The sequence below is a fragment of the Manis pentadactyla genome, chromosome 3, assembly GCF_030020395.1.
Source record: "Manis pentadactyla isolate mManPen7 chromosome 3, mManPen7.hap1, whole genome shotgun sequence".
Taxonomy (NCBI): domain Eukaryota; kingdom Metazoa; phylum Chordata; class Mammalia; order Pholidota; family Manidae; genus Manis; species Manis pentadactyla.
In genome coordinates, this window is record NC_080021.1 from 94,077,758 (window position 1) to 94,100,603 (window position 22,846).

The 22,846-nt window shown below is 38.4% G+C and overlaps 1 protein-coding gene across 37 annotated transcripts in view; it reads left to right on the forward strand.

Annotated features, from left to right (window-relative positions):
- TASOR2 (transcription activation suppressor family member 2) overlaps positions 1-22,846 on the forward strand; it is a 252,793-nt gene that overhangs the window by 155,148 nt on the left and 74,799 nt on the right. For 3 of the 37 annotated variants that reach the window (XM_057498149.1, XM_057498153.1, XM_057498159.1), the window contains exon 1: positions 21,216-21,640. The exons of 27 other annotated variants lie outside the window; for them this stretch is intronic. Coding sequence is in view for 2 of the 10 variants with exons in the window: in XM_057498135.1 (XP_057354118.1) it covers positions 21,726-21,786 (61 nt within the window). In the remaining 8 variants the exon portion in view is untranslated. Of the gene's footprint in view, positions 1-21,214; positions 21,787-22,846 lie in introns of those variants that run through there. 7 more of the 37 variants (XM_057498136.1, XM_057498158.1, XM_057498157.1 and 4 more) reach the window with 5 other exon arrangements.

The following is a 22,846-nucleotide window of genomic DNA, read 5'->3' on the forward strand; positions in this document are numbered from 1 at the left end:
TTGCTTTAAACAGTTCTTTGTACTTTAAAGGAATTAAAATAAAAATTATCTTTTATATCTACCTCTTACTAAGTATGAAATTCTTCATTTTTTTCTAAAGCTCCAAGTTTCCATGTGGCATAACTCACTTTCAGTCTGAAGAAAGTCCTAGAGCATTTTGCAGTGGAAGTTAACTGGGAATAAATTCTGTTTCTTTTATCAGAAAATGTCATTACTTCACCTTTGTTCTTCTTTTTTTAATAAACTCTTTCAATATATACCATATTATTTTATCCTTACAACATCCCCATTTATCATCATCACCTCATGTTGTTGCTTTCCTTGGGAAAAATAGAAAAACATGTGATTTAAAATTATCTTGACTGCAGATGCAAAATCTTGCCTTCTGATTCTTAGTTCTTTTCTTTAAGCTATCCAATCTAGTAAGCTAAGTATCTGGGGGTTTTATTTTTCAAAAATGGTTTTATTGCTATATAATTCATATACCATATAATTCACCCATATAATTCAATGGCTTTCAATATATTCACAGAATTGTGCAACCACTGCCACAATCAATTTTAAGACATTTTCATCATTCCCTCAACAAACCTCATACCCATTAGCAGTCATTTCCCCTGCCTCCTCCACAATTCCCTTCCAGCCCTAGGTGACCACTAATCTTATTTTCTTTCTCTATTTGTCTAGTTGGACATTTCATACCAATGAAATAATATAATATCTGTCCTTAGTGATTGACTTCTTTCACTTAGCACAATGTTTTCAAGGCTCATCTGTGTTGTGGCATTATCAGTACTTCATTTATTTTTATCACAACTACCCTTCCATTGTATAAATATACCACATCTTCTCTACCTATTCATAACTGATGAATATTGGACTGCTTTCCCTTTTTGGCTATAATGAATAATGCTGTTATGAATATTTTCATACAGGCATGTGGACATGTTTTCATATTTTCTCTTGGATATATATCTAGAAGTGGAATTGATGTCTTATAGTAACTCTATGTGTAACCTTTTGAGGAACTGCCAGACTGTCTTCCAAAGCAGCTGCACCATTTTATATTCCCACCAGCTTCCAGTTTCTCCACAATCTTGTTGACATTTGTTATTATCTGTCGTTTTGATCACAGCTATCCTAGTGAGTGGGAAGTGATATTTCACTGTGGCTTTTATTTGAGTTCTCTTACTGGCTAATGATGTTGGGTATCTTTTCATTTGTATATCTTCTTTGAAGAAATTTCCATTGCCCATGTTTTTCACTGTGTTGTCTTTTTATTATTGCGTTGTAGACTTTCACTCTTAAATTATTTTTTCACTGGATATAAGATTCTGGGTCAAAAGGGTTTTCTAAAATAGCACTTGAAGGTACTATTCTAGAAAATCACCATTAGGAAAATATTACAATAAAAATTGTCACAGACAAGATCCACAGACAAATATTAGTGAAAGTTTGAGGAGAAATAGGGCACTTGCATAATCTCAAAGCATTTCCCACAAGACATGTATAATTACAAAGGGGAATACAGTAATTTCCAGTGAAAAAACAGGACCTACATCAGGTCAGCAAAGTTAACATCACCAGGAATGAGACATCATGAGATATCATGAATTCTCTGATATGATGCACTGAAAGGAATGCACCACCTTTGTATTATTTTTGCCAAAAATTCATAACCTCATCCTAGTCAGCAGAAAGCATCAGGCAAACCCAAACTAAGAGACATACCACAGAATAACTGGCCAGTACCCTGCAAAAGTATTAATGTAATGAAAGGCGAGAAGAGACTAAGAGACTGACACAGATGTTGGAAATGAAAATAACAACTAAATACAATGTGGGATCCTGAACTGGATCCTGCAACAGGAAAAGGGTATTAGTGGAAAAACTGGTGATATGCTAATAAGATCTGTAGTCTAATAGTATTGCACCAATGCTAATTTCTTGGCTTAGCTAATTAACAATGCTTACATACACCATTAACATTAGGGAAGTGGATGAAAGGTAAATAGAAACTCTGAACTGTTTTTGTGACTGTGGAGAAAGTGAAGGCTACTGCGGCCAGGATTCTCACCTGGCCCTGGTCAGCTTGCTCCCTACCCACGTGTGGGCAATACGTTATTGACTCTGTATAAAGAGCTCCGCCCAGTGCTTTTTATATAGAGCAAGCACAGAGGACAGAGGCTGAGACGGCTGTGGGGGCAGAGAGGCCCAGAGGCAGAGAGCGGCTTGCTGCAGGCCGACTCGCTCTGAGTGGATGGGATTCTAGTGAACGACCTGCCACCATGAGAATAAAGTGGGTATAAACCCTTTCACCCCAAGAACATTCCATTGTCATTTTTTTCAGTCCCATTGAATCCATTGTGAACTTGTCCAGGGCTGAAACCCATAGGCAAGACCATAACTTTTCTATATGTCTAAAATATTTCAAAATAAGTTTTCTTTTTTTAAACATATTCTACTAGCTACTGGCCTCTTATCATTTCTGATGAAAGGTGAATATATTCCCAATTATTTTCTGATGTACTGTCATTTTTCTCTGGCTGTTTTCAATATTTTCTCTTTATCTTTGCTGTTAGCAATTTGCCTTTGATGCACCTAGGAATATATTTTTGTATTTATTCTGCATGTGTTTTGCTGAGATTCCTGAATCTCTAAATTTGTATCTTTGAATAAATTTGGGGAATTTTCAGGCATTCTATCTTTAAATATATTTTCTGTCACAGTTTCAACATTCTCTGTCTTGGATTCCATTTATACTGATGTTACAGTTTTGTTATTGTTCTTTAGGTGTCTGAGACTATGTTTATTTTTTTTTAATCTTTTCTCTCTCTCTCTTTCACATTTTCACATTAATTGACTCTTTTCTCTGTCATTTCCAATTTTTCAGGTAAGCCCATCCAGTGAATTTTAAATTTCAAATAAAACCTTTTTAATTCTAGAAATCCCATGTTTTTCTAATCAGTTTCTCTGGTGAAATTTTTTTTATCATATTTCTCTCTTTAATTTATTGCAATCACATTTTCTGTCCATTTTAAAATATTTGTGTGCTAATTCTAAGGCTTGATCCTAATTTTTCTCAGGATTGATCTCAATTTACCATCCTTTCTCTTAAGACTGGCGAACATTTTATTAGCTCTTCATATGTCAAGTAATTTTGAATGAATTGGTCTTGTCAATTCTATGTTGTAGAGACACAGGATTCATTTATATTCCTTCAAAGAATATTGTTTTTAATAGTTAATTTGATTTGACTCTGTCTCTTGGGCAACAGCTCAAATCTCCTGTCTGATCTTGGCTTTCTCTGTGGTACTTAAGTGTGCCCCAGGCATGCATGGTTCAGCAGTCAGCCAGAAACTTGGGCAGAATTTATGTACAGACATTGGGGTTCTAATGCTTTAGGATTCTAATCTCACTTTCCAGTTACTCTGGTGTTCCTGATGTCTGTTCTCTGATTTTTTGGGACGGATACACAGAAGGACAGGTCCTCTATCCGAGTTTTAGTTACCTCTTCGGGTATTCACTTTGGTCTGCCACCATAAAAATGGGTACCTCCTCTTTATCGTTTTTTTCCTGCAGGTTTAATCTCCACATCAGATTTTACCCCTTCCCCTAAAAGATTGTAGTTCTTATCTGTGGGATGATAGGCTCCAGTACTAGCCTATTCGGTCATACCCTTAGCTGATGTTCTCAGATCTGCTTCTCTCTGGGCCAGTGCCACTTACTACTTGGCAAATGCATCAAAGAGGCACACCTCAGACTGTTAGGCTGATTTCTCCACACTTCCTTTTACAACATCTTCAAATCCCAACTTACTGAATAGCCTCAAACTCCAATTGTCATCTTCCAAGCAGCATTAACACTGCCAATACTGTTTAGCTTCTCCCCTTCCTAGAAGGTATCTTTTTCAAGATGTCTTATGGATTGGAAAATGTCTTAGTTGGAAACTAGCACAGGTTGTCAGACTTACCTCCACGAATTTCCCTTCTCTCCAGAATTTTGGCCCTCCTGTCCTGGCTGCTTTAGTAGATCCCCATAAATTTTGTTTTACTTTCATCCATGTTTTCTAGTTATTCACAACAGATGATTTTTGGTCTGTGACAAGTTAATCTGCCATTACTGTAAGTGAAACACTATCATTCAAGTTTTTTAAATTAATGTCCATGATTCACATAAGCATTTAGCAGCAAGAAGGCAATTTTGATAAAATATTTATATAAGATAAAAAGTAAGTTATAAAAATCAGAGTGTTTGAGGTTTAATTCAAGTCAGTGAACTCCATGTATCATAATGGATAATAGCAGTTGTTTTGGAGTAGCCAGGGCGAAACTCAAAATCTACTCTGCTGCCTCTGAGACAAATAACTTTAGGCAAATTTCTTAAGTTCAGTTTTCTCACCTATAGAAGGAAGATAATCATACCCACCCCCTAAAATTATTATGAGTGAACTAAATGAATTTTTTATAAAGTTCTTAGTAGAGATATCCCTAAGGTAATAAGGGGTATATGAGAAGAAGGGAAGGGAGAAGGAAAGGGAAGGGAATACATATATACAGCAGGACCTAAAAATTGTTATGGATAAAGCAGAAGAGAATGCAAAGACCACAGGGTGTTATATATGTATTTGTTTCCTATTGCTGCTATAAAAAGTTACCACAAAATCAGTGGCTTAAAAGAACACAAATCTATTATCTTACAGTTCAGCAAGTCAGAAGTCCAAAGTGGGTCAACGGGTCTGTGTTCCTCCCGGAGCCTCAAAGACAAGGTCACTTTCCTTGCCTTCTCCAGCTTCTAGAGGCTGCCTGAATTCCTTGGCCCAGGGCTACCACATCACTCTGGCCTCTGCTTCTATTGTTGCATCTCCTTCTCCAGATTCTGACATGCTTGTCTCCCTCTTACAAGGATCCTTGTGATTACACTGGGCTCACCTGGATAATCCAGGATAATTTTCTCAAGATCCTTAATTAAATGACATCTGCAAAATCCCTGTTGTCATGTAAGGAAATATGTTCACATGTTTCTGGTATTAGCACATGGGCACTTTGGGGGAGCCATTATTCTACCACAATATAATATCACTTTGAATTTACTGCTGTCTTCTTTACAACTGAGCTAAAAGTAGCCAAATACATTGGTTTTTAGATGAATTTGAGCATCCACTTAGATTTTATCCTTATCATTGTTAACATCATCCAAACTCCCAAAAAGTGGCTTTTTAAAACACATCGTTTTGTGACACATCAGATTCTGAATTGCAAGACAGCAGGTGATTGTGTCTTAGAGCCTTCATTTCAGATAACATTCTTACCAGTTACATAGGCTTCACTGACTGAATGTTTTTCAAAATAATTTCTGCTGTCCTAGAAGTGTTAGAAAGATGATGAAATAAGGATCATTCGCCCATTACCTCCCTACTTTTTCTGAAAGTGCTGGATAGCCCATTTTTTTTCAGTAATTTTTTTTTTTAGACAGGCATCCTGGGGATAGGCAATCAACTACTCAGATAATTATGCTATTGTCTGTTCCATGCTGGCCTATCCCTGACTTTCTGTACTACCTTCTTCCTTTTATACATGTATTCCCCTCTTCATGGGCCCCCTTTAGCCCATTGCCCACTTGAAGCACCATTATAATGACTATCTGCCTTCACCACCATTATCTTAAGGCTTCTTCCTTTATAAAACAAATATATTGAGCAGGGTAACCTAACTATAGTAACCACCTATCTCAAAATTAGAGTTGATTAACCCAGCAAATGCTATTTCTTCCTCAGATCACAGTCCAATGCAACTGGTAGGATGCATGGGGGAGCCCTGTGTTTCACAGTTATTCAGGGACTAGGCTCCTTCCATCCTGAGGCTCCATACTCCTCTGGTTCTCTGGAGTTCTCTCTATTCAGACAATAGCTGGAGAGAGAGGTTCACACATGGGAGAGTTTCATGGACCAGTTCTAGAAGTGGCATATGTCAATTTTGCCCACATCTAATTAGCCAGTCTCCAGTCACTTGGTCACATCTAATTAATTACACGGGGGTCTAGGAAAAGAGTCCCCAGAAAGAAAAGAAAAATATTTGGTGAACAAGCAGCAGTTTACATAACAACAAATATTATAATAAATAACAGAGGGTTACGTATGATACTGATGATATAAAAATTGTACATCAAGGATCACGGCAAGATGGCGGCATGAGTAGTTCAGTGGAAATCTCCTCCCAAAAACATATATATTTATGAAAATACACTAAATACAACTATTCCTAAAACAGACACCAGTGGATAGAGTACAACAGCCAGGATACATCTACATCTGCGAGAACTCAACATCACAAGAAGGGGGTAAGACACAAGCCGCGACCAGCAGGGACCCAAACGCTCCTCCACACCAGAACCCGGCAGGAAGAAAGGAGTCGGAATGGGGAGGGAGTGAAAGCCCAGGACTGCTAACCAACCAGCTCTAGAAATCCGCACCCAGAGCGCAGACACAAGGTGCACGGAGTGCTGCATATTAGAGAAACGGAAAAGCAAAACCTGTGGGCAGGTACCCACAACCAGCGAACCTGATACAAAAGAAAAGTGAGTGCTTTTTGCAAGTCTTAAAGAGACAGGGACCCCATGGCTGGACGAAGTCATCCCGGCACACTTAGCCAGCAGCTGGGAATCCTGGGAAACTTTAGGCGCCATAACCCCCTGGGCAGCAGCACACATCTGAAGCCCCTCATGGCACTATGGAGCCTGCAAGTCGCTCCACCAAAGGGCGCGGATCTCGACACACTGGCCCAGTAGTGGGAGAGTGGCAGCGTGCGCCAGGGGCGGAGGCGCCAGAGGGGAGCAGCAGTGCCACAGGGAGTAGCCACGCTCCCAGCAGCCAACTGGAATCCCAGCCCAATGCACAGCCATCCGGGCCAGACCCAAAGGCCGCTGCTGTCACACAGCTGCCTGGAAGGGGCGCCGCTATCATGGCGTAAGCACACCTGGTGTGCCTGCCACTCCCCGCAGGGCTATGCGCTGCTCTGATGGAGACCCTGCACACAGCAGCTTAGGGAATTAACCTGGTTGCTGGTCCAGGAGCGTGAGTAACCGCACAGGCAGCGGAGAAGGGCAAGGCATCCAGCAAGCAGGAAAGGACTTTCTTCTCCCAGCTGACACACCCGCAACCTGCCTAGAGCCACCATTATCACCATGAAAAGGCAGAAAAATTTAGTCCAGTCCAAAATAGTTCAGACAACCCCTGAGAGAGGATCTGCAGAGACAGACCTAACCAGTCTCCCTGAAAAAGAATTCAAAATAAAAACCATAAGCATGCTGAGAGAGCTGCAGAGAAATATACAAGAGCTAAGGGATGACGTCCAGAGGGAGATTACAGAAATCAAACACACTCTGGAAGGATTTATAAGCAGAATGGATAAGATGCAAGAGGCCATTGATGCAATAGAAAGCAGAGAACAGGAATGCACAGAAACTGATGCAGAGACAGATAAAGTGATCTCCAGGAATGAAACAATATTAAGAGAACAGTGTGACCATTCCAAAAGGAACAAGCTCCGCATTATAGGGGTACCAGAAGAAGAAGAGAGAGAAAAAGGGATAGAAAGTGTCTTTGAAGAAATAATTGCTGAGAACTTCCCAAACTGGGGGAGGAAATAGTTGCTCAGTCTACGGAAGCACACAGAACTCCCGAGAGAAGGGACCCAAAGAGGACAACACCAAGACACATAATAATTAAAATGGCAAAGATCAAGGACAAGGACAGAGTGTTAAAGGCAGCCAGAGAAAAAAGGTCACCTACAAAGGAAAACCCATAAGGCTATCATCAGACTTCTCAACAGAAACCTTACAGACCGGAAGAGAATGGCATGATATATTTAATGCAATGAAACAGAAGGGCCTTGAACCAAGGACACTGTATCCAGCATGATTATCATTTAAATATGAAGGAGGGATTAAACAATTCCCAGACAAGAAAAGTTGAGGGAATTTGCCTCCCACAAACCAACTCTACAGGGTATCTTAGAGGGACTGCTCTAGATGGGAACACTCCTAAAAAGAGCACAGAACAAAACACCCAACATATGAAGAATGGAGGAGGAGGAATAAGAAGGGAGAGAAATAATCATCAGATTGTGTTTATAATAGCTCATAAGCAAGTTAAGTTAGACAGTAAGGTAGTAAACAAGCTAACCTTGAACCTTTGGTAACCACGAATCTAAAGCCTGCAATGGCAATAAGTATATATCTTTCAATAATCACCCTAAATGAAAATGGACTGAATGCACCAATCAAAACACACAGAGTAATAGAATGGATGAAAAAGCAAGACCCATCTAATGCTGCTTACAAGAGACTCACCTCAAACCCAAAGACATGCACAGACTAAAAGTCAAGGGATGGAAAAAGATATTTCATGCAAAAAACAGGGAGAGAAAAGCAGTTGTTGCAATCCTAGTATCAGACAAAATAGACTTCAAAATAAAGAAAGTCACAAGAGATAAAGAAGGACATTACATAATGATAAAGGGCTCAGTCCAACAAGAGGATATCACCATTACAAATGTACATGCACCCAAACAGGAGCACCAATATATGTGAAACAAATACTAAAAGAATTAAAGGAGGAAATAGAATGCAATGCACTCATTTTGGGAGAGTTTAACACACTACTCACTCCAAAGGACAGATCCACCAGACAGAAAATAAGTAAGGATGCAGAGGCACTGAACAACACACTAGAACAGATGGACCTAATAGACATCTATAGAACTCTACATCCAAAAGCAACAGGATACACATTCTTCTCAAGTGCACATGGAACATTCTCCAGAATAGACTACATACTAGGCCACAAAAAGAGCCTCAGTAAATTCCAAAAGATTGAAATCCTACCAACCAACTTTTCAGACCACAAAGGTATAAAACTAGAAATAAATTGTAAAAAGAAAGCAAAAAGGCTCACAAACACATGGAGGCCTAACAACATACTCCTAAATAATGGATCAATGACCAAATTAAAATGGTGATCCGGCAATATATGGAAACAAATGACAACAACAACACAAAGCCCCAACTTCTGTGGGACGCAGCAAAAGCAGTCTTAAGAGGAAAGTATATAGCGATCCAGGCATACTTAAAGAAGGAAGAACAATCCCAAATGAATAGTCTAATGTCACAATTATCAAAATTGGAAAAAGAAGAACAAATGAGGCCTAAAGTCAGCAGACGGAGGGACATAATGAAGATCAGAGAAGAAATAAATAAAATTGAAAAGAATAAAACAATAGAAAAAATCAATGAAACCAAAAGCTGGTTCTTCAAGAAAATAAACAAAACAGATAAGCCTCTTGCCAGACTTATTAAGAGAAAAAGAGAGTCAACACACATCAAAAGAATCAGAAACGAGAAAGGAAAAATCATGAATGACCCCACAGAAATACAAAGACTTATTAGAGTATACTATGAAAACCTATATGCTAACACGCGGGAAAATCTAGGAGAAATGGACAACTTCCTAGAAAAATACAACCTTCCAAGACTGATCCAGAAAGAAACAGAAAATCTAAACAGACCAATTACCAGCAACGAAATTGGATCAGTAATCAAAAATCTACCCAAGAATAAAACCCCCGGGCCAGGTGGATTTACCTCGAATTTTATCAGACATACAGAGAAGACATAATACCCATTCTCCTTAAAGTTTTCCAAAAAATAGAAGAAGAGGGAATACTTCCAAACTCATTCTATGAAGCCAACATCACCCTAATACCAAAACCAGGCAAAGACACCACCAAAAAAGAAAACTACAGTCCAATAACCCTGATGAACATAGTTGCAAAAACACTCAACAAAATATTAGCAAATCGAATTCAAAAATATATCAAAAGGATCATACACTATGACCAAGTGAGATTCATCCCAGGGATGCAAGGATGGTACAACATTCGAAAATCCATCAACATCATCCACCACATCAACAAAAAGAGGGACAAAAACCACATGGTCATCTCCGTAAATGCTGAAAAAGCATTCGACAAAATTCAACATCCATTCATGATAAAAACACTCAACAAAATGGGCATAGAGTGCAAATACCTCAACATAATAAAGGCCATATATGATAAACCCACAGCTAACATCATACTGAACAGCGAGAGGCTGAAAGCTTTTCCTCTGACATCAGGAACAAGACAGGGATGCCCACTCTCCCCACTGTTATTCAACGTAGTACTGCAGGTCCTAGTTACAGCAATTAAACAAAACAAAGAAATACAAGGAATCCAGATTGGTAAAGAAGAAGTCAACTGTCACTATTTGCAGATGACATGATATTGTACATAAAAAACCCTAAAGACTCCACTCCAAAACTACTAGAACTAATATCAGAATTCAGCAAAGGTGCAGGATATGAAATTAACACACAAAAATATGTGGCTTTCCTATACACTAACAATGAACTAATAGAAAGAGAAATCAGGAAAACAATTCCATTCACAATTGCATCAAAAAGAATAAAATACCTAGGAATAAACTGAACCAAGGAAGTGAAAGACCTACACCCTGAAAACTACAAGACACTCTTAAGAGAAATTAAAGAGAACACTAACAAATGGAAACTCATCCCATGCTCCTGGCTAGGAAGAATTAATATTGTTAAAATGGCCATCCTACCCAAAGCAATATATGGATTCTATGCAATCCCTATCAAATTACCAACAGCATTCCTCAATGAACTGAAACAAATAGTTCAAAAATTCATATGGAACCACCAAAGAACCTCAATAGCCAAAGCAATCCTGAGAAGGAAGAATCAAGTGGGGGGGATCTCGCTCCCCAACTTCAAGCTCTACTACAAAGCCATAGTAATCAAGACAATTTGGTACTGGCACAAGAACAGAGCCTCAGACCAGTGTAATAGAATAGGGACTCCAAACATTAACCCAAACATATATGGCCAATGAATATACGATAAAGGAGCCATGGACATACAATGGAGAGATGACAGTCTCTGAAACAGATGGTGCTGGCAAAACTGGACAGCTACATGTAAGACAATGGAACTGGATCACTGTCTAACCCCATAAACAAAAGTGAATTTGAAATGGATCAAAGACCTGAATGTAAGTCATGAAACCATAAAACTCTTAGAAAAAAACATACACAAAAATCTCATGAACATAAACATGAGTGACTTCTTCATGAACATATATCCCTGGTCAAGGGAAACAAAAGCAAAAATGAACAAGTGGGACTATATTAAGCTGAAAAGCTTCTGTACAGCAAAGGACACCATCAATAGAACAAAAAGGTACCCTACAGTATAGGAGAATATATTCATAAATGACAGATCTGATAACGGGTTGACATCCAAAATATGTAAAGAGCTCACACACCTCAACAAACAAAAAGCAAGTAATCCAATTAAAAAATGGGCAGAGGAGCTGAATAGACAGTTCTCTAAAGAAGAAATTCAGATGGCCAAGAGACATGAAAAGATGCTCCATATCGCTTGTCATCAGAGAAATGCAAATTAAAACCACAATGAGATATCACCTCACACCAGTAAGGATAGCCATCATCGAAAAGACAAACAACAAATGTTGGCGAGGTTGTGGAGAAAGGGGAACCCTTCTACACTGTTGGTGGGAATGTAAATTAGTTCAACCATTGTGGAAAGCAGTATGGAGTTTCCTCAAAAAGCTCAAAATAGACATACCATTTGACCCAGGAATTCCACTTCTAGGAATTTACCCTAAGCATGAAGCACTCCAGTTTGAAAAAGACAGATGCATCCCTATGTTTATCGCTGCACTATTTACAGTAGCCAAGAAATGGGAGCAGCCTACGTGTCCATCAGTAGTTGAATGGATATAGAAGATGTGGTACATATACACAATGGAATATTACTCAGCCATAAGAAGAGAACAAATTCTACCATTTGCAACAACATGAGGGGAGCTAGAGGGTATTATGCTCAGTGAAATAAGCAAGGCGGAGAAAGACAAGTTCCAAATGATTTCAGTCACATGTGGAGTATAAGAACAAAGGAAAACTGAAGGAACAAAACAGCAGCAGAATCACAGAACCCAAGAATGGACTAACAGTTACCAAAGGGAAAGGGACTGGGGAGGATGGGTGGGAAGGGAGGGATAAGGGCAGGGAAAAAGGAAGGGGGCATTACGATTAGCATGTATAGTGGGGGGGGCATGGGGAGGGCTGTGCAACACAGAGAAGTCAAGTAGTGATTTTACAGCATCTTACTACGCTGATGGACAGTGACTGTGAAGGGGTATGTGGGGGGGACTTGGTGAAGGGGGGAGCCTAGTAAACATAATGTTCTACATGTAATTGTAGATTAATGATACCAAAAAAAACCTAGCACTTAAATTGTTTTAATGCGACATTTAGGAGATTTCAAATGACATTTCTATATCTTTCTTATTTATTTATTTGAGAATCTGGGTTTTCCAATTTCCCAAGGTATTTATTTACATATCATTTAATTGGGAATTGTGAGCAACAAAAATTCTGAATAAACACCTTACTGAATATTAATTCAAATTATGTAAAAATGAGAAAGTAAAACCCTTCAGCTTTGCATGGTACACTTAGCCTACTACAGCTCAAGTATGGCAAAAGTGTCATGAGAATAATTTTCAGCTGTATCTTAACTGCATCATATAAAAGTGGAAAATGTAGAGATTAGGAGCATAAGGCTTATAATTCTACAGTACAAGTGGAATTTTGTACAGTACAAAATTAAATGCCATAAGAACAAATCAGCAAGTCTAAGAGGAAAATTATAACCCAGGATGTATGGGGAAAAATATTTATGTGGAGCTTTTAATCCATATTAGAATTTAGTTTCTGTAACTTGACCATAAATTTAAACAGAAACATCTTCCGAGACATATATTCTAATACATGTATTACAGTACTGATAGTAAAGTGTCTTTTATTTGAGCTTACTGGTAACATTTCATTTTTTTATCTAACAGGAACCTACAATGGTTTGCACCAATCACAATGCTGAAACATTGTTTTATGAAAATAGAATGAAACAAAATTAAATAAAATTGAAGACAAAAATATTCTGAAGTTAAAGCAGACTATAATCCTTGGAAAATCAGGCAGGTAAAAAAACACTGGTGAGAGTTGAAATCATAGGATTAACTAACATGAATATTCAGCACAAAGTACATTTTTGAAAACATGAAACAATGACTCTTTGGCGGACAACAGCTAAATATCCAAGAATCATCAAGTTGAAAAATATTGCTTCATAACCTTCCAAAAACACAGTTAGTTGCAGGAACTGAAGATCTTGTTTAAAAACATCAAGGTAATTATAGCATCTTTAGAATGCATTCTGAAACAGAAAATTGACAGTGCACCCCAGTTTCACCATAATATATATTTGAGAGAAGGAGGACCAAAGATATGTACAAAGTATAGACTGTGTGTGCTTTTCAAAGGGGCTCAATTAAATATAACCAGCTGCCGACTTTGTGCTATGACATACGTAGGGGGGGTATATGTATACTAAATTAATTTTTGTCTACAATAAATGAAATATAAACACTGCCCTATATTAATCCACTATTACTAGTGAGTACAACAGCAAAATTATTGTACAATTTATACATTCTAAAATATTTTCCTTCTCTAGAGATAATGCAGAGTAAGGACCTAATCATCATAAGACTTAATTTGAGAAATCTCAAATTCAAGAGGGATAAACCAAATCAGGGTGTGTATAAGCCCAAAACAAAGGTTCCTGATCTTAAGGCTATCAGATTAGAAAGTGCAAGTGGGTGCAAGTGGTAGAATAAAGCATGCTCAAATTGTATACTTGGGTCTTTGTGTAGTCATTGAACCTTTAAACTAAACAAGACTAGCTAAAGAAATGCCTTAAGTAGAGCAAGATAATTGGGAATTGTGTCATTTCTTTTTACCATTTTTGTTACCCAACATATACAATGCGCAAAGTGCTAAGCAACACTACAAAAACACATTTACGTATACACTGAAGACCTGGGGAAATGAAATCCAACAAGTTTATTTTAATGAGCTGTGTTTTCTAAATTTCTGTTTAAATATTCTATTCTTTTGCATGGTGTCATAAATGGAATTGTTTTCTTAGTTTTATTTTCAGGTTGTGACATGCAACTGCATACATAAAAATTATTAAATTATTTTTAAAAATAAAACTTATTTTATAATTTGTATCCTACAATCTTGCTGAACTCATCTATTACATCCAATTATTTCTCACTGGATTCCTTACGATTTTCTGAATATAAGATCATGTTATCTGAAAATATAGGATTACCTCTTTTTTAATCTAGATGTCTTCTATTTCTTTTCTTTCTTAATTGACTTGACTAGAACCTATATTTCCATGTTAAAAGAATAAATGAGACCTTGTTGTATCCTGATATCAAGGGGGAAATACAGCCAGTAATTGTTTTTCTTCTTTTTTTAAGAAAAATAAAAAACAGCATTATCAAGATTTCTACACTTGGAACAGGGTATCTTCTGAAATTAATGACATCACTTTTGGATTAGTTCTTTAGCATTTCTTTGTTTTTTACAATGCTGAATATTGCTAAGTTTTGCAAATGATTAATTAGGCTGCACTCATGAAAGTTTTGACTTTGTGTCTGGATAATTTGCATTGAAATACTTTATAAAATAAAAAGGTTCTCCTGGAACTAGTATTAGCACAGTTCACTAAGCAAAACTATTAAACTGACATTTCTTAAATTGTTTACTGGACTGAATATGTTCTGTCCAGTTACAGTCTTTCACCTTTGAGAATGATGTCTTCTGTAGATGCCCTTTATCAAGCTGAAGAAGATCCCTTCTATTTCTAATTTATTGAATGGCTTCTTTTTTTTTAAATCAGGACAACATGGTAGATTTTGTCAAATATTATTCCTGTGTCTTTTGAAAGAATTATGTTATTTTTGTTTTCTGTTCTATTGATTTGATTATTAGATTTTTAAAATGTTAAATCAACCTTGTATTTCTGGGATATATCCCACTTGTTCATGGTGTGTAATTCTTGTTGTATGTTGTAGGAGTTAGCTTGCCAAGTATTGTGATGAGGATTTTTGCATTCGTATTCACAGGAGGTATTAGTCTATAGTTCTCTTGTGATAGTTTTGCCTGTTTTGTTTTTTTAGGTCATATATTTCTTTGCATTCTCATAATTTTTTGTTGGAAACTGCTACATTTTAGCTAAGAAATTGCTCCAACTTTGTGTGCTCGTCTCCCCTCCTTCATTCAGGGTTTGTTGTTCTCATTTGCTTATTTGTTTAGTTGAATTATTTTAGTGACATCTGTTTCCCCATACACACAGTGTTCAGCTTGTTTCTGTTCCTCAGGTGGGCACAGCTTTGGGTGTGCTTGCAGTTATCCTGCTATAAAAGTGGCATTGGTAGAGTTCTTTTCCTCTGAAATAGATGTTCTTAGTAACTCTAAAATAATAGCTAGTATTCTCACACATCAATTAATAGTAAAGAAATAAAATCTGTGCTTGATAATTTCCTATAAAGAAAATACAGTTCTGATGACTTCACTGGTTAATTCCATTGAACACTTTTGGCAGAACTATTACCAATTTTAATCAAAGTATTTTGGAAATTAAAAGAGGAAGGAATACTTACCAAGTCATTCCATGAGGCTAGAGTTATTCTAGTAACAAAACTAAGATAAAACAAGAAAAGTAAACTATAGATCAATCTCCCTCATGAACATAAATGCCAAAATCTTTAACAAAATATCTGCAAGTCATGTCGACCAACATATAAAAGGATAATGCATTCTAATTAAATGGGGTTTATCTCAGGAGCTCACAGTTAGCCTAATACTTTAAGACAAGTTAATATAACTCACCATATTAGAAGACTAAAAAAGAAAAATTATATCTTCTCAATAGATGCAAACAAAATTCAATACTCATTTATGATGAGTTCTCAAAAATTAGGAGTTAAAGGGAAAACCTTAATCTTAAAAGGACACAAAACACCAAAGCTAACAGACTTAATGCTGAAAGACTGCTTTTCCCATAGGTCAGTGATAAGATATTTCTTCTCACCTCTTCTAGTCATCATTGCACTAGAGACTTTGAACAATGCAGTAAGGAAAAACAGATTGGAAATAAAAAAGTACCTTTGTTTGCAGTCAAGACGTTTGTCTTACAAAATCTTAAAGAATACCCACAAATGATGAACTAACAGATAGAGAAATCAGGAAAGCAATTCCATTTACAATTGTATCTAAAAGAATAAAATACCTAGGAATAAACCTAACCAAGGAGGTGAAAAACCTAGACCCTTTAAACTATAAGACACTAAAGAGAGAAAGAAGACACCAATAAATGGAAATACATCCCATGATCATGGATAGGAAGAATTAATATTGTCAAAATATCCAGCCTGCCTAAAGCAATCTACAGATTCAATGCAATCCCTATCAAAATACCAACAGCATTCTTCAACGAACTAGAACAAATAGTTCTAAAATTCATATGAAACCACAAAAGACCTCAAATAGTCAAAGCAATCCTGAGAAGGAAGAATAAAGCTGGGGGGATTATGCTCCACAACTTCAAGCTCTACTACAAAGCCACGGTAATCAAGACAATTTTGTACTAGTACAAGAACAGACCCATAGATCAATGAAATAGAATAGAGAGTCCAGATTTAAACCCAAGCATATATGGTCAATTAATATATGATAAAGGAGCTATGAATATACAACATGGAATGACAGCCTCTTCAACAACTGGTGTTGGCAAAACTGGACAGCTACATACAAGAGAATGAAACTGGATTATTGTCTAACTCCATGCACAAAAATAAACTTGAAATGTATCAAAGACCTGAATGTAAGTCATGAAACCATAAAACTCTTAGAAGAAAATATAGGCACATATCTCTTGAATATAAACATGGGCAACTTTTCCCTGAACACATCCCTCAGGCAAGGAAAACAAAAGCAAAAATGAACAAATGGGACTACATCAAACTAAAAAGCTTCTGTACAGCAAAGGACACCAGTAGAACATCAGTAGGACAAAAAGGTATCCTACAGTATGGGAGAATATATTTGTAAATGACATATCTGATAAAGGATTAACATCCAAAAGCTCTAAAGAACTCACATGCCTCCACACCCAGAAAGCAAATAAACTGATTAAAAAATGGCTGGAGTATCTCAACAGACATTTCTCCAAAGAAGAAATTCAGATGGCCAACAGGCACATGAAAAGATGCTCCACATTGCTAATTATCAGGAAAATGCAAATTAAAACCACAATGAGATATCACCTCACAACAGTTAGGATGGCCAACATCCAAAAGACAAGGAAGAACAAATGCTGGTGAGGGTGTGGAGAAAGGGGAACCCTCCTAAACTGTTGGTAGGAATGTAAATTAGTTCAACCATTGTGGTAAGCAATATGGAGGTTCCTCAAAAAGCTCAAAATAGAAATACCATTTGACCCAGGAATTCCATTCCTAGGAATTTATCCAAAGAAAATAAGATCGCAGATTCAAAAAGATATATGCACCCCAATGTTTATGGCGGCACTATTTACAATAGGCAAGACATGGAAGTGACCCAAGTGTCCATCAGTAGATGAATGGATAAACAAGGTGTGGTACATATACACAATGGAACGTTATTCAGCCATACGAAGAAAACAAATCCTACCATTTGCAACAGCATGGGTGGAGCTAGAGGGTATTAGGATCAGTGAAATAAGCCAGGCGGAGAAAGACAAGTACCAAATGGTCTTACTCATTTGTGGAGTATAAGAAGAAAGAAAAACTATATGAACAAAAGAACAGTAGACTCACAGACTCCAAGAAGGGACTAGTGGTTACCAAAGGGAACGGGTGGGGAAGGGTGGGTGGGGAGGGAGGGAGAAGGAGATTAAGGAGTATAATGATCAGCATACATAATGTAGGGGGTACGAGGAAAGCAGTATAGCACAGAGAAGACAAATAATCACTCTATAGCATCTTACTATGCTGATGGGACAGTGACTGCAATGGGGTATGTGGGGGGGACTTGATAATATGGGTGAATGTAGTAACCATAATGTTGCTCATGCGAAACCTTCATAAGATTGTATATCAATAATACCTTAATAAAAAAGGAAAAGAAAAAAAGAATACACACACAAACAACTAGCTATTAGATCTTATTTGTGGGTCTAGCAAGTTGCAAATGTAAGGTTAATATAGAAAAATTATTTTATTTCTGTATTACTATTTTATTTCTATATACCAATAACAAACCATTTTACATTTAAAAATCTAAGAACTGTAAAAAAATTAGATAAACTTAACAAAATCTATACAAGATCTGTATACTTAAAACTATAAATACTGCTCAGAGAAATTCTATAAGACCTAAATGGAGATAACCTGTTCATGGATTTGAGGATGGAATATTAGTATATTAATTCTCTTCAAATTGATCTACTTTTGAACACAATCCCAAACAAAATCCTAGCAGCCTTTTTTTGAGGTAAAAAAATAAGCTTATTCTAAAATTTATACAGAAATTTAAGACTTGGAATAGCAAAAACATATTTGAAAAAGAACAAAGTTGGAGGCAAGTCACAATCAAACCGTAATACACTGTCTGGAATAACTAAAATTAAAAAGTGTTAGCAGAGATGTAGAATAACTAGAATTCTCCTACCTTGCTTTTGAAAATGTAATTCAGTAAAACCAATTTGCAAAAAGTTTGCCATTATCTATTAAAGTTGAACATATTTCTTCTTTACTGCCCAATGCTGCATAATAAGCCACAAACCCAGAGGTTTATGACAACAGCATTGATTCTTATGTTTATTGATCTTTGGGATGTCTGAGATTCTGCAGACTGGATTCAAATCTGCCTCGCACATGTTCATTCTGAGGGCCCAGGCTGAAGGGACAAAGGCTACATGAGATAAAGTTTCCTCGTGTGCATTATCTGAGCTCACGAGCTCAAAGTACATGAGCACATTTAAGACTCATGTCATGTCTGCTAATATGCTATCAGCCAAAAGAATTCACATGACCAAGATCAGTATCAATGAAGCAGAGGAGCAAAGTTGGCCAACCATGGGAGGGGAAGGAATTAAGATTACCTGAAACAAAAATCTAAATTACCATGTCCAACATAGGATACACTCACCAGAAATGATGCACATGTGTACCAGGAGACGTAAATAAGACTGTTCAAGCAGCAATATTCTCGGTAGCCAAGAACTGAAATTAATCCAAATATCTATCAACAATTCAATTGTTGCAGACACTGTTTTCACAGTGGTATTGTTAAAAATGAAATTCTATTTTTGTTGTTGTGGTGGTGGTTTCCTTGTTACTGTTTGTCATCACCTTTAGAATAAATTGCATTATATGCAGGGTCCTAGTCTAGCTTGTTCACGACTATAATCCTAGTGCCTACTTCAGCGTCTGTCTGCAGAAATAAATAAAATGCAGAATAAAGAAAATGTGCTACATCTACATATATCTAATGGAAATGGAAGAGTAAGTACACATATAAACATGAGTTTCACAAACAGTGTAACTCCAAAGAACTGGGCACAAAACTGTTCAACATATAAAGTTCAAACCACAGGCAAAACACGATGACAAAGCTTAAGGATTCATATTTAGGCAGAAAACCTATGATGAAAACTAAGGAAAATTTCACCATGGAAGTTAGGTTAATGGTTAGGTTTGGTGGTAAGGAAGAGAGGAGGATACTGATTACAGATGACTCAAGAGGGAGCTTCTGGAATTTTGGCAATGTTCTGTTTCTTGACCAGGGTGGTGGTTTCATGAATATTTATTTTGAGGCAAATTAGGGAGTTACACATTCTGGTTTTATGTATTTTACACGTATCTCTTACGGTATTTTCTGCTTTCACAACCAACCTTCAGTTCTTGAATAACAGTTTCATATCTATAGGAACTTTGTACTCATTTTGCCTTCTGCTTGGAAAGCCCTTCCTCCGCATCTCCTAAGGACTGGTTTGTTTTGTTCTCATTACTGACGTTTTACTTCAAATGTCCCTTATCCAGTGAGACCTTGTTAGCTCTGCACCTTCTGCCTGACCTACAGTCTCTAATCCCACTCTCCCAACATTTCCAGCTTTTCACAGTGGTATTGTTAAAAATGAAATTCTGTTTTTGTTGTTGTGGTGGTGGTTTCCTTGTTACTGTTTTTCATCATCTTTAGAATAAATTGCATTATATGCAGGGTCCTAGTCTAGCTTGTTCACGACTATAATCCTCGTACCTACTTCAGCGTCTGTCTGCAGTAAACAGTATAAGGTGCTATTGAATGAATAAATCTGTTCCCACCATGTAGCACAGTGCCTGGCTCACTGTCTGCAGGTACTTACTATCTCTTCTTGGTATCATTAATGTTATTTGTGATACCCTAACTCTACATGGATTAAACCTTCCTAAAGGTGTTTCCTAGGAAACAAGCACATGAACAAATGTTGACGTGCAAAAATGGATAAAGGAAACAATTCAAAATGGAGTCTGGAAGCAGTAAGGGAGGGTTCTCCTTCATGAACCACAAAGCTTCTTTTACCTATCCCAGAAAGGAGAAGGGAAATTTTCTCACGGCCCAGGCACAACCCCAAACCGTAACTCCTCCAATGGACTGGACTTTCGCTCTAAACAACCGCTCCCAGTTTCCTCCTTTGTTTTAGGATTTGCCCATGGCTCACCTACTTTACATTGTTGAATTGGAATTCCTCCCCTATTCCCATATAAACTCATGTTTCCGGTTAAATAACTGGCTATTAATATTTACTAAATTACAAGATTTTGTAAAGGTCGCTTTGGGGCAAAACGAAACTTGTCACCGTACCAGCTGCAGGAAACGCAAAGCCGGACAAGGCCTTCCGAGCTTAAAGAGCCCATATAGCACGTGTGGGGCCGTAGTGGCTGCTCCGCCCATCTTCCCCTGCGCGGCTTCCACATCCGGCGCCGGCCAACACTTGGAGACGCCAGTCCCTGTACCGCCCACGCCTCCAACCCAGTCTTCGTCCTCCATTCCCAGGGCCCGCTGCTGCCTCGGGTCTGCGCAGAGAGGCGAGACGAGCGCGCTGGGCAGCTACTCGGCCCGCGCTTGCGCATTCGCTTCTCCTTAGTGATTGGCTACTGCCTCCTCGGGGACCGCCAGTCGCAGTTTTCACTTTCTCTTCTTTTTTCCCCATTCTCCTCTTCCTGAGGCTACGGGTTTTACTTCCGGTTTCCAGCGCCCGTCCCTGAGAAAGCAGTCACGTTTCCTCAGGCTGCTGGGCGTCTCCAGGTCCGCTCCTTCCTCAGCCCGGACGTCGCCTGGCTGAAGAGCGCGGAGGGGCCTGGACGCCAGCCTCGAGACCTTCCCGTCGGCGCCTAGCGGCCCGTTCCGGCCCGGGCTGCGCTCCTCGCGCCGCTGGCGCTAAGGCCGGGAGAAAGGACGGGCTGCAACGTGGAGGGTCCCGCGCGCTTCTGGCGAGCCTCTGCAGACCCGAGTCGAGGGCGCCCACCTGAGACCGGTGAGGAGGGAAGTCCCGACAAGAGGCGACCCGGGGGCTTCCTTTCCGGGAAGGCGGCACAGACTGCGGCTAGTTAGCAAGGTACGCAAATATCTTGTCACATTTGGCGGCGAGGGACCGAGAGAAAGGCAACGCATGTGTGGAGGACCAGACTACATCTACAAGCATGGGCAAAAAACTGAGCAATAATCGCAAGGTCTCCGGGGCGGCGGCAGCGCAGAGAACAGGTAAAACTTCCCCGGTGTGGGCGCCCCGGGGTGTGGGCCTTTGTAGACGCCGGGGAGAAGGAGCCCAAGTCCTCCAAGGTTTAAGTCCACTGTGTAGCGCCTGGGCATTTGTGGTTGCTGTTGGGGGCTTCGCTGTTGTAACTTAAAAATAACGAGTGACTGCATGCTTCTCTTGAATGATGAGTGACTAACCCATTCGTCTTACCGGTTTTACCTTGATTGTGGGGTGGGAGGGGTTGGTGGTTTTCAGAATCGACTTTGCTTTGCTGTTTTTAGATTACTAGATTTACAACCTGTATCCATTCTCAGTATTGCTAACATGCCTGTCTTGTTCCTAGGAAGTCAGTATTTCAGTTCATACAGAGCTTCACAATTCATGTCTTCGTCTTTTTGAGGCAGTGTGTCTAGTATTTCTTTTGAGTCGCTAGTCAGAGGACAGCTTCATCCTCAGGGCATTATATACTTAGTTGAAACTTTGCTCATTTGGTTTTGCGTGGCTATTAATTTCCTAAGGGTTCTGTATGAAGTCTGCACTTCAAGTTTCTTTCTGTAGAAATTTCATGGCAGTGCGTGGCATTTCTTTTTTTTAAATAGGTATAAAAGGGAGAGTTCTATCTGCAGGGAGGGCCACTTGGCAGAAAAGTGAAGTAGCGCATAAGCAATGTTATAGTAGGTTGGTCCATGCAACCCAGTAGTTCCTGTGAAGGTGACACCAAGCAGCATTTTGTGGGAGAACGTGACAAATTAACCTCAAAATGTGAGGAAGATACTTTGAAAATCTTCATTTAGTCACCACTTGTCTGTTTGAAATCCAAAAATTTAAACTATCTCTCTTTATTCTCTCTAAGGTAAAATTAGAATAAGGTTTATGAAAATGTATTCTTACTTAAGTGTTGTACTAAGTGTGTGGTGTCGTAGTAACAGTGATTTAAAGGCCCACGGTGTCCCCTGAAAGAGCTGTGGAAGTGAAAGGGGTGTGTGTATGATATTTAATATTATGGGATCTGAGTTTAGTGGGAAGCCTACTCAGGAGGTTTATGACAAAATACTCCTTAATAAT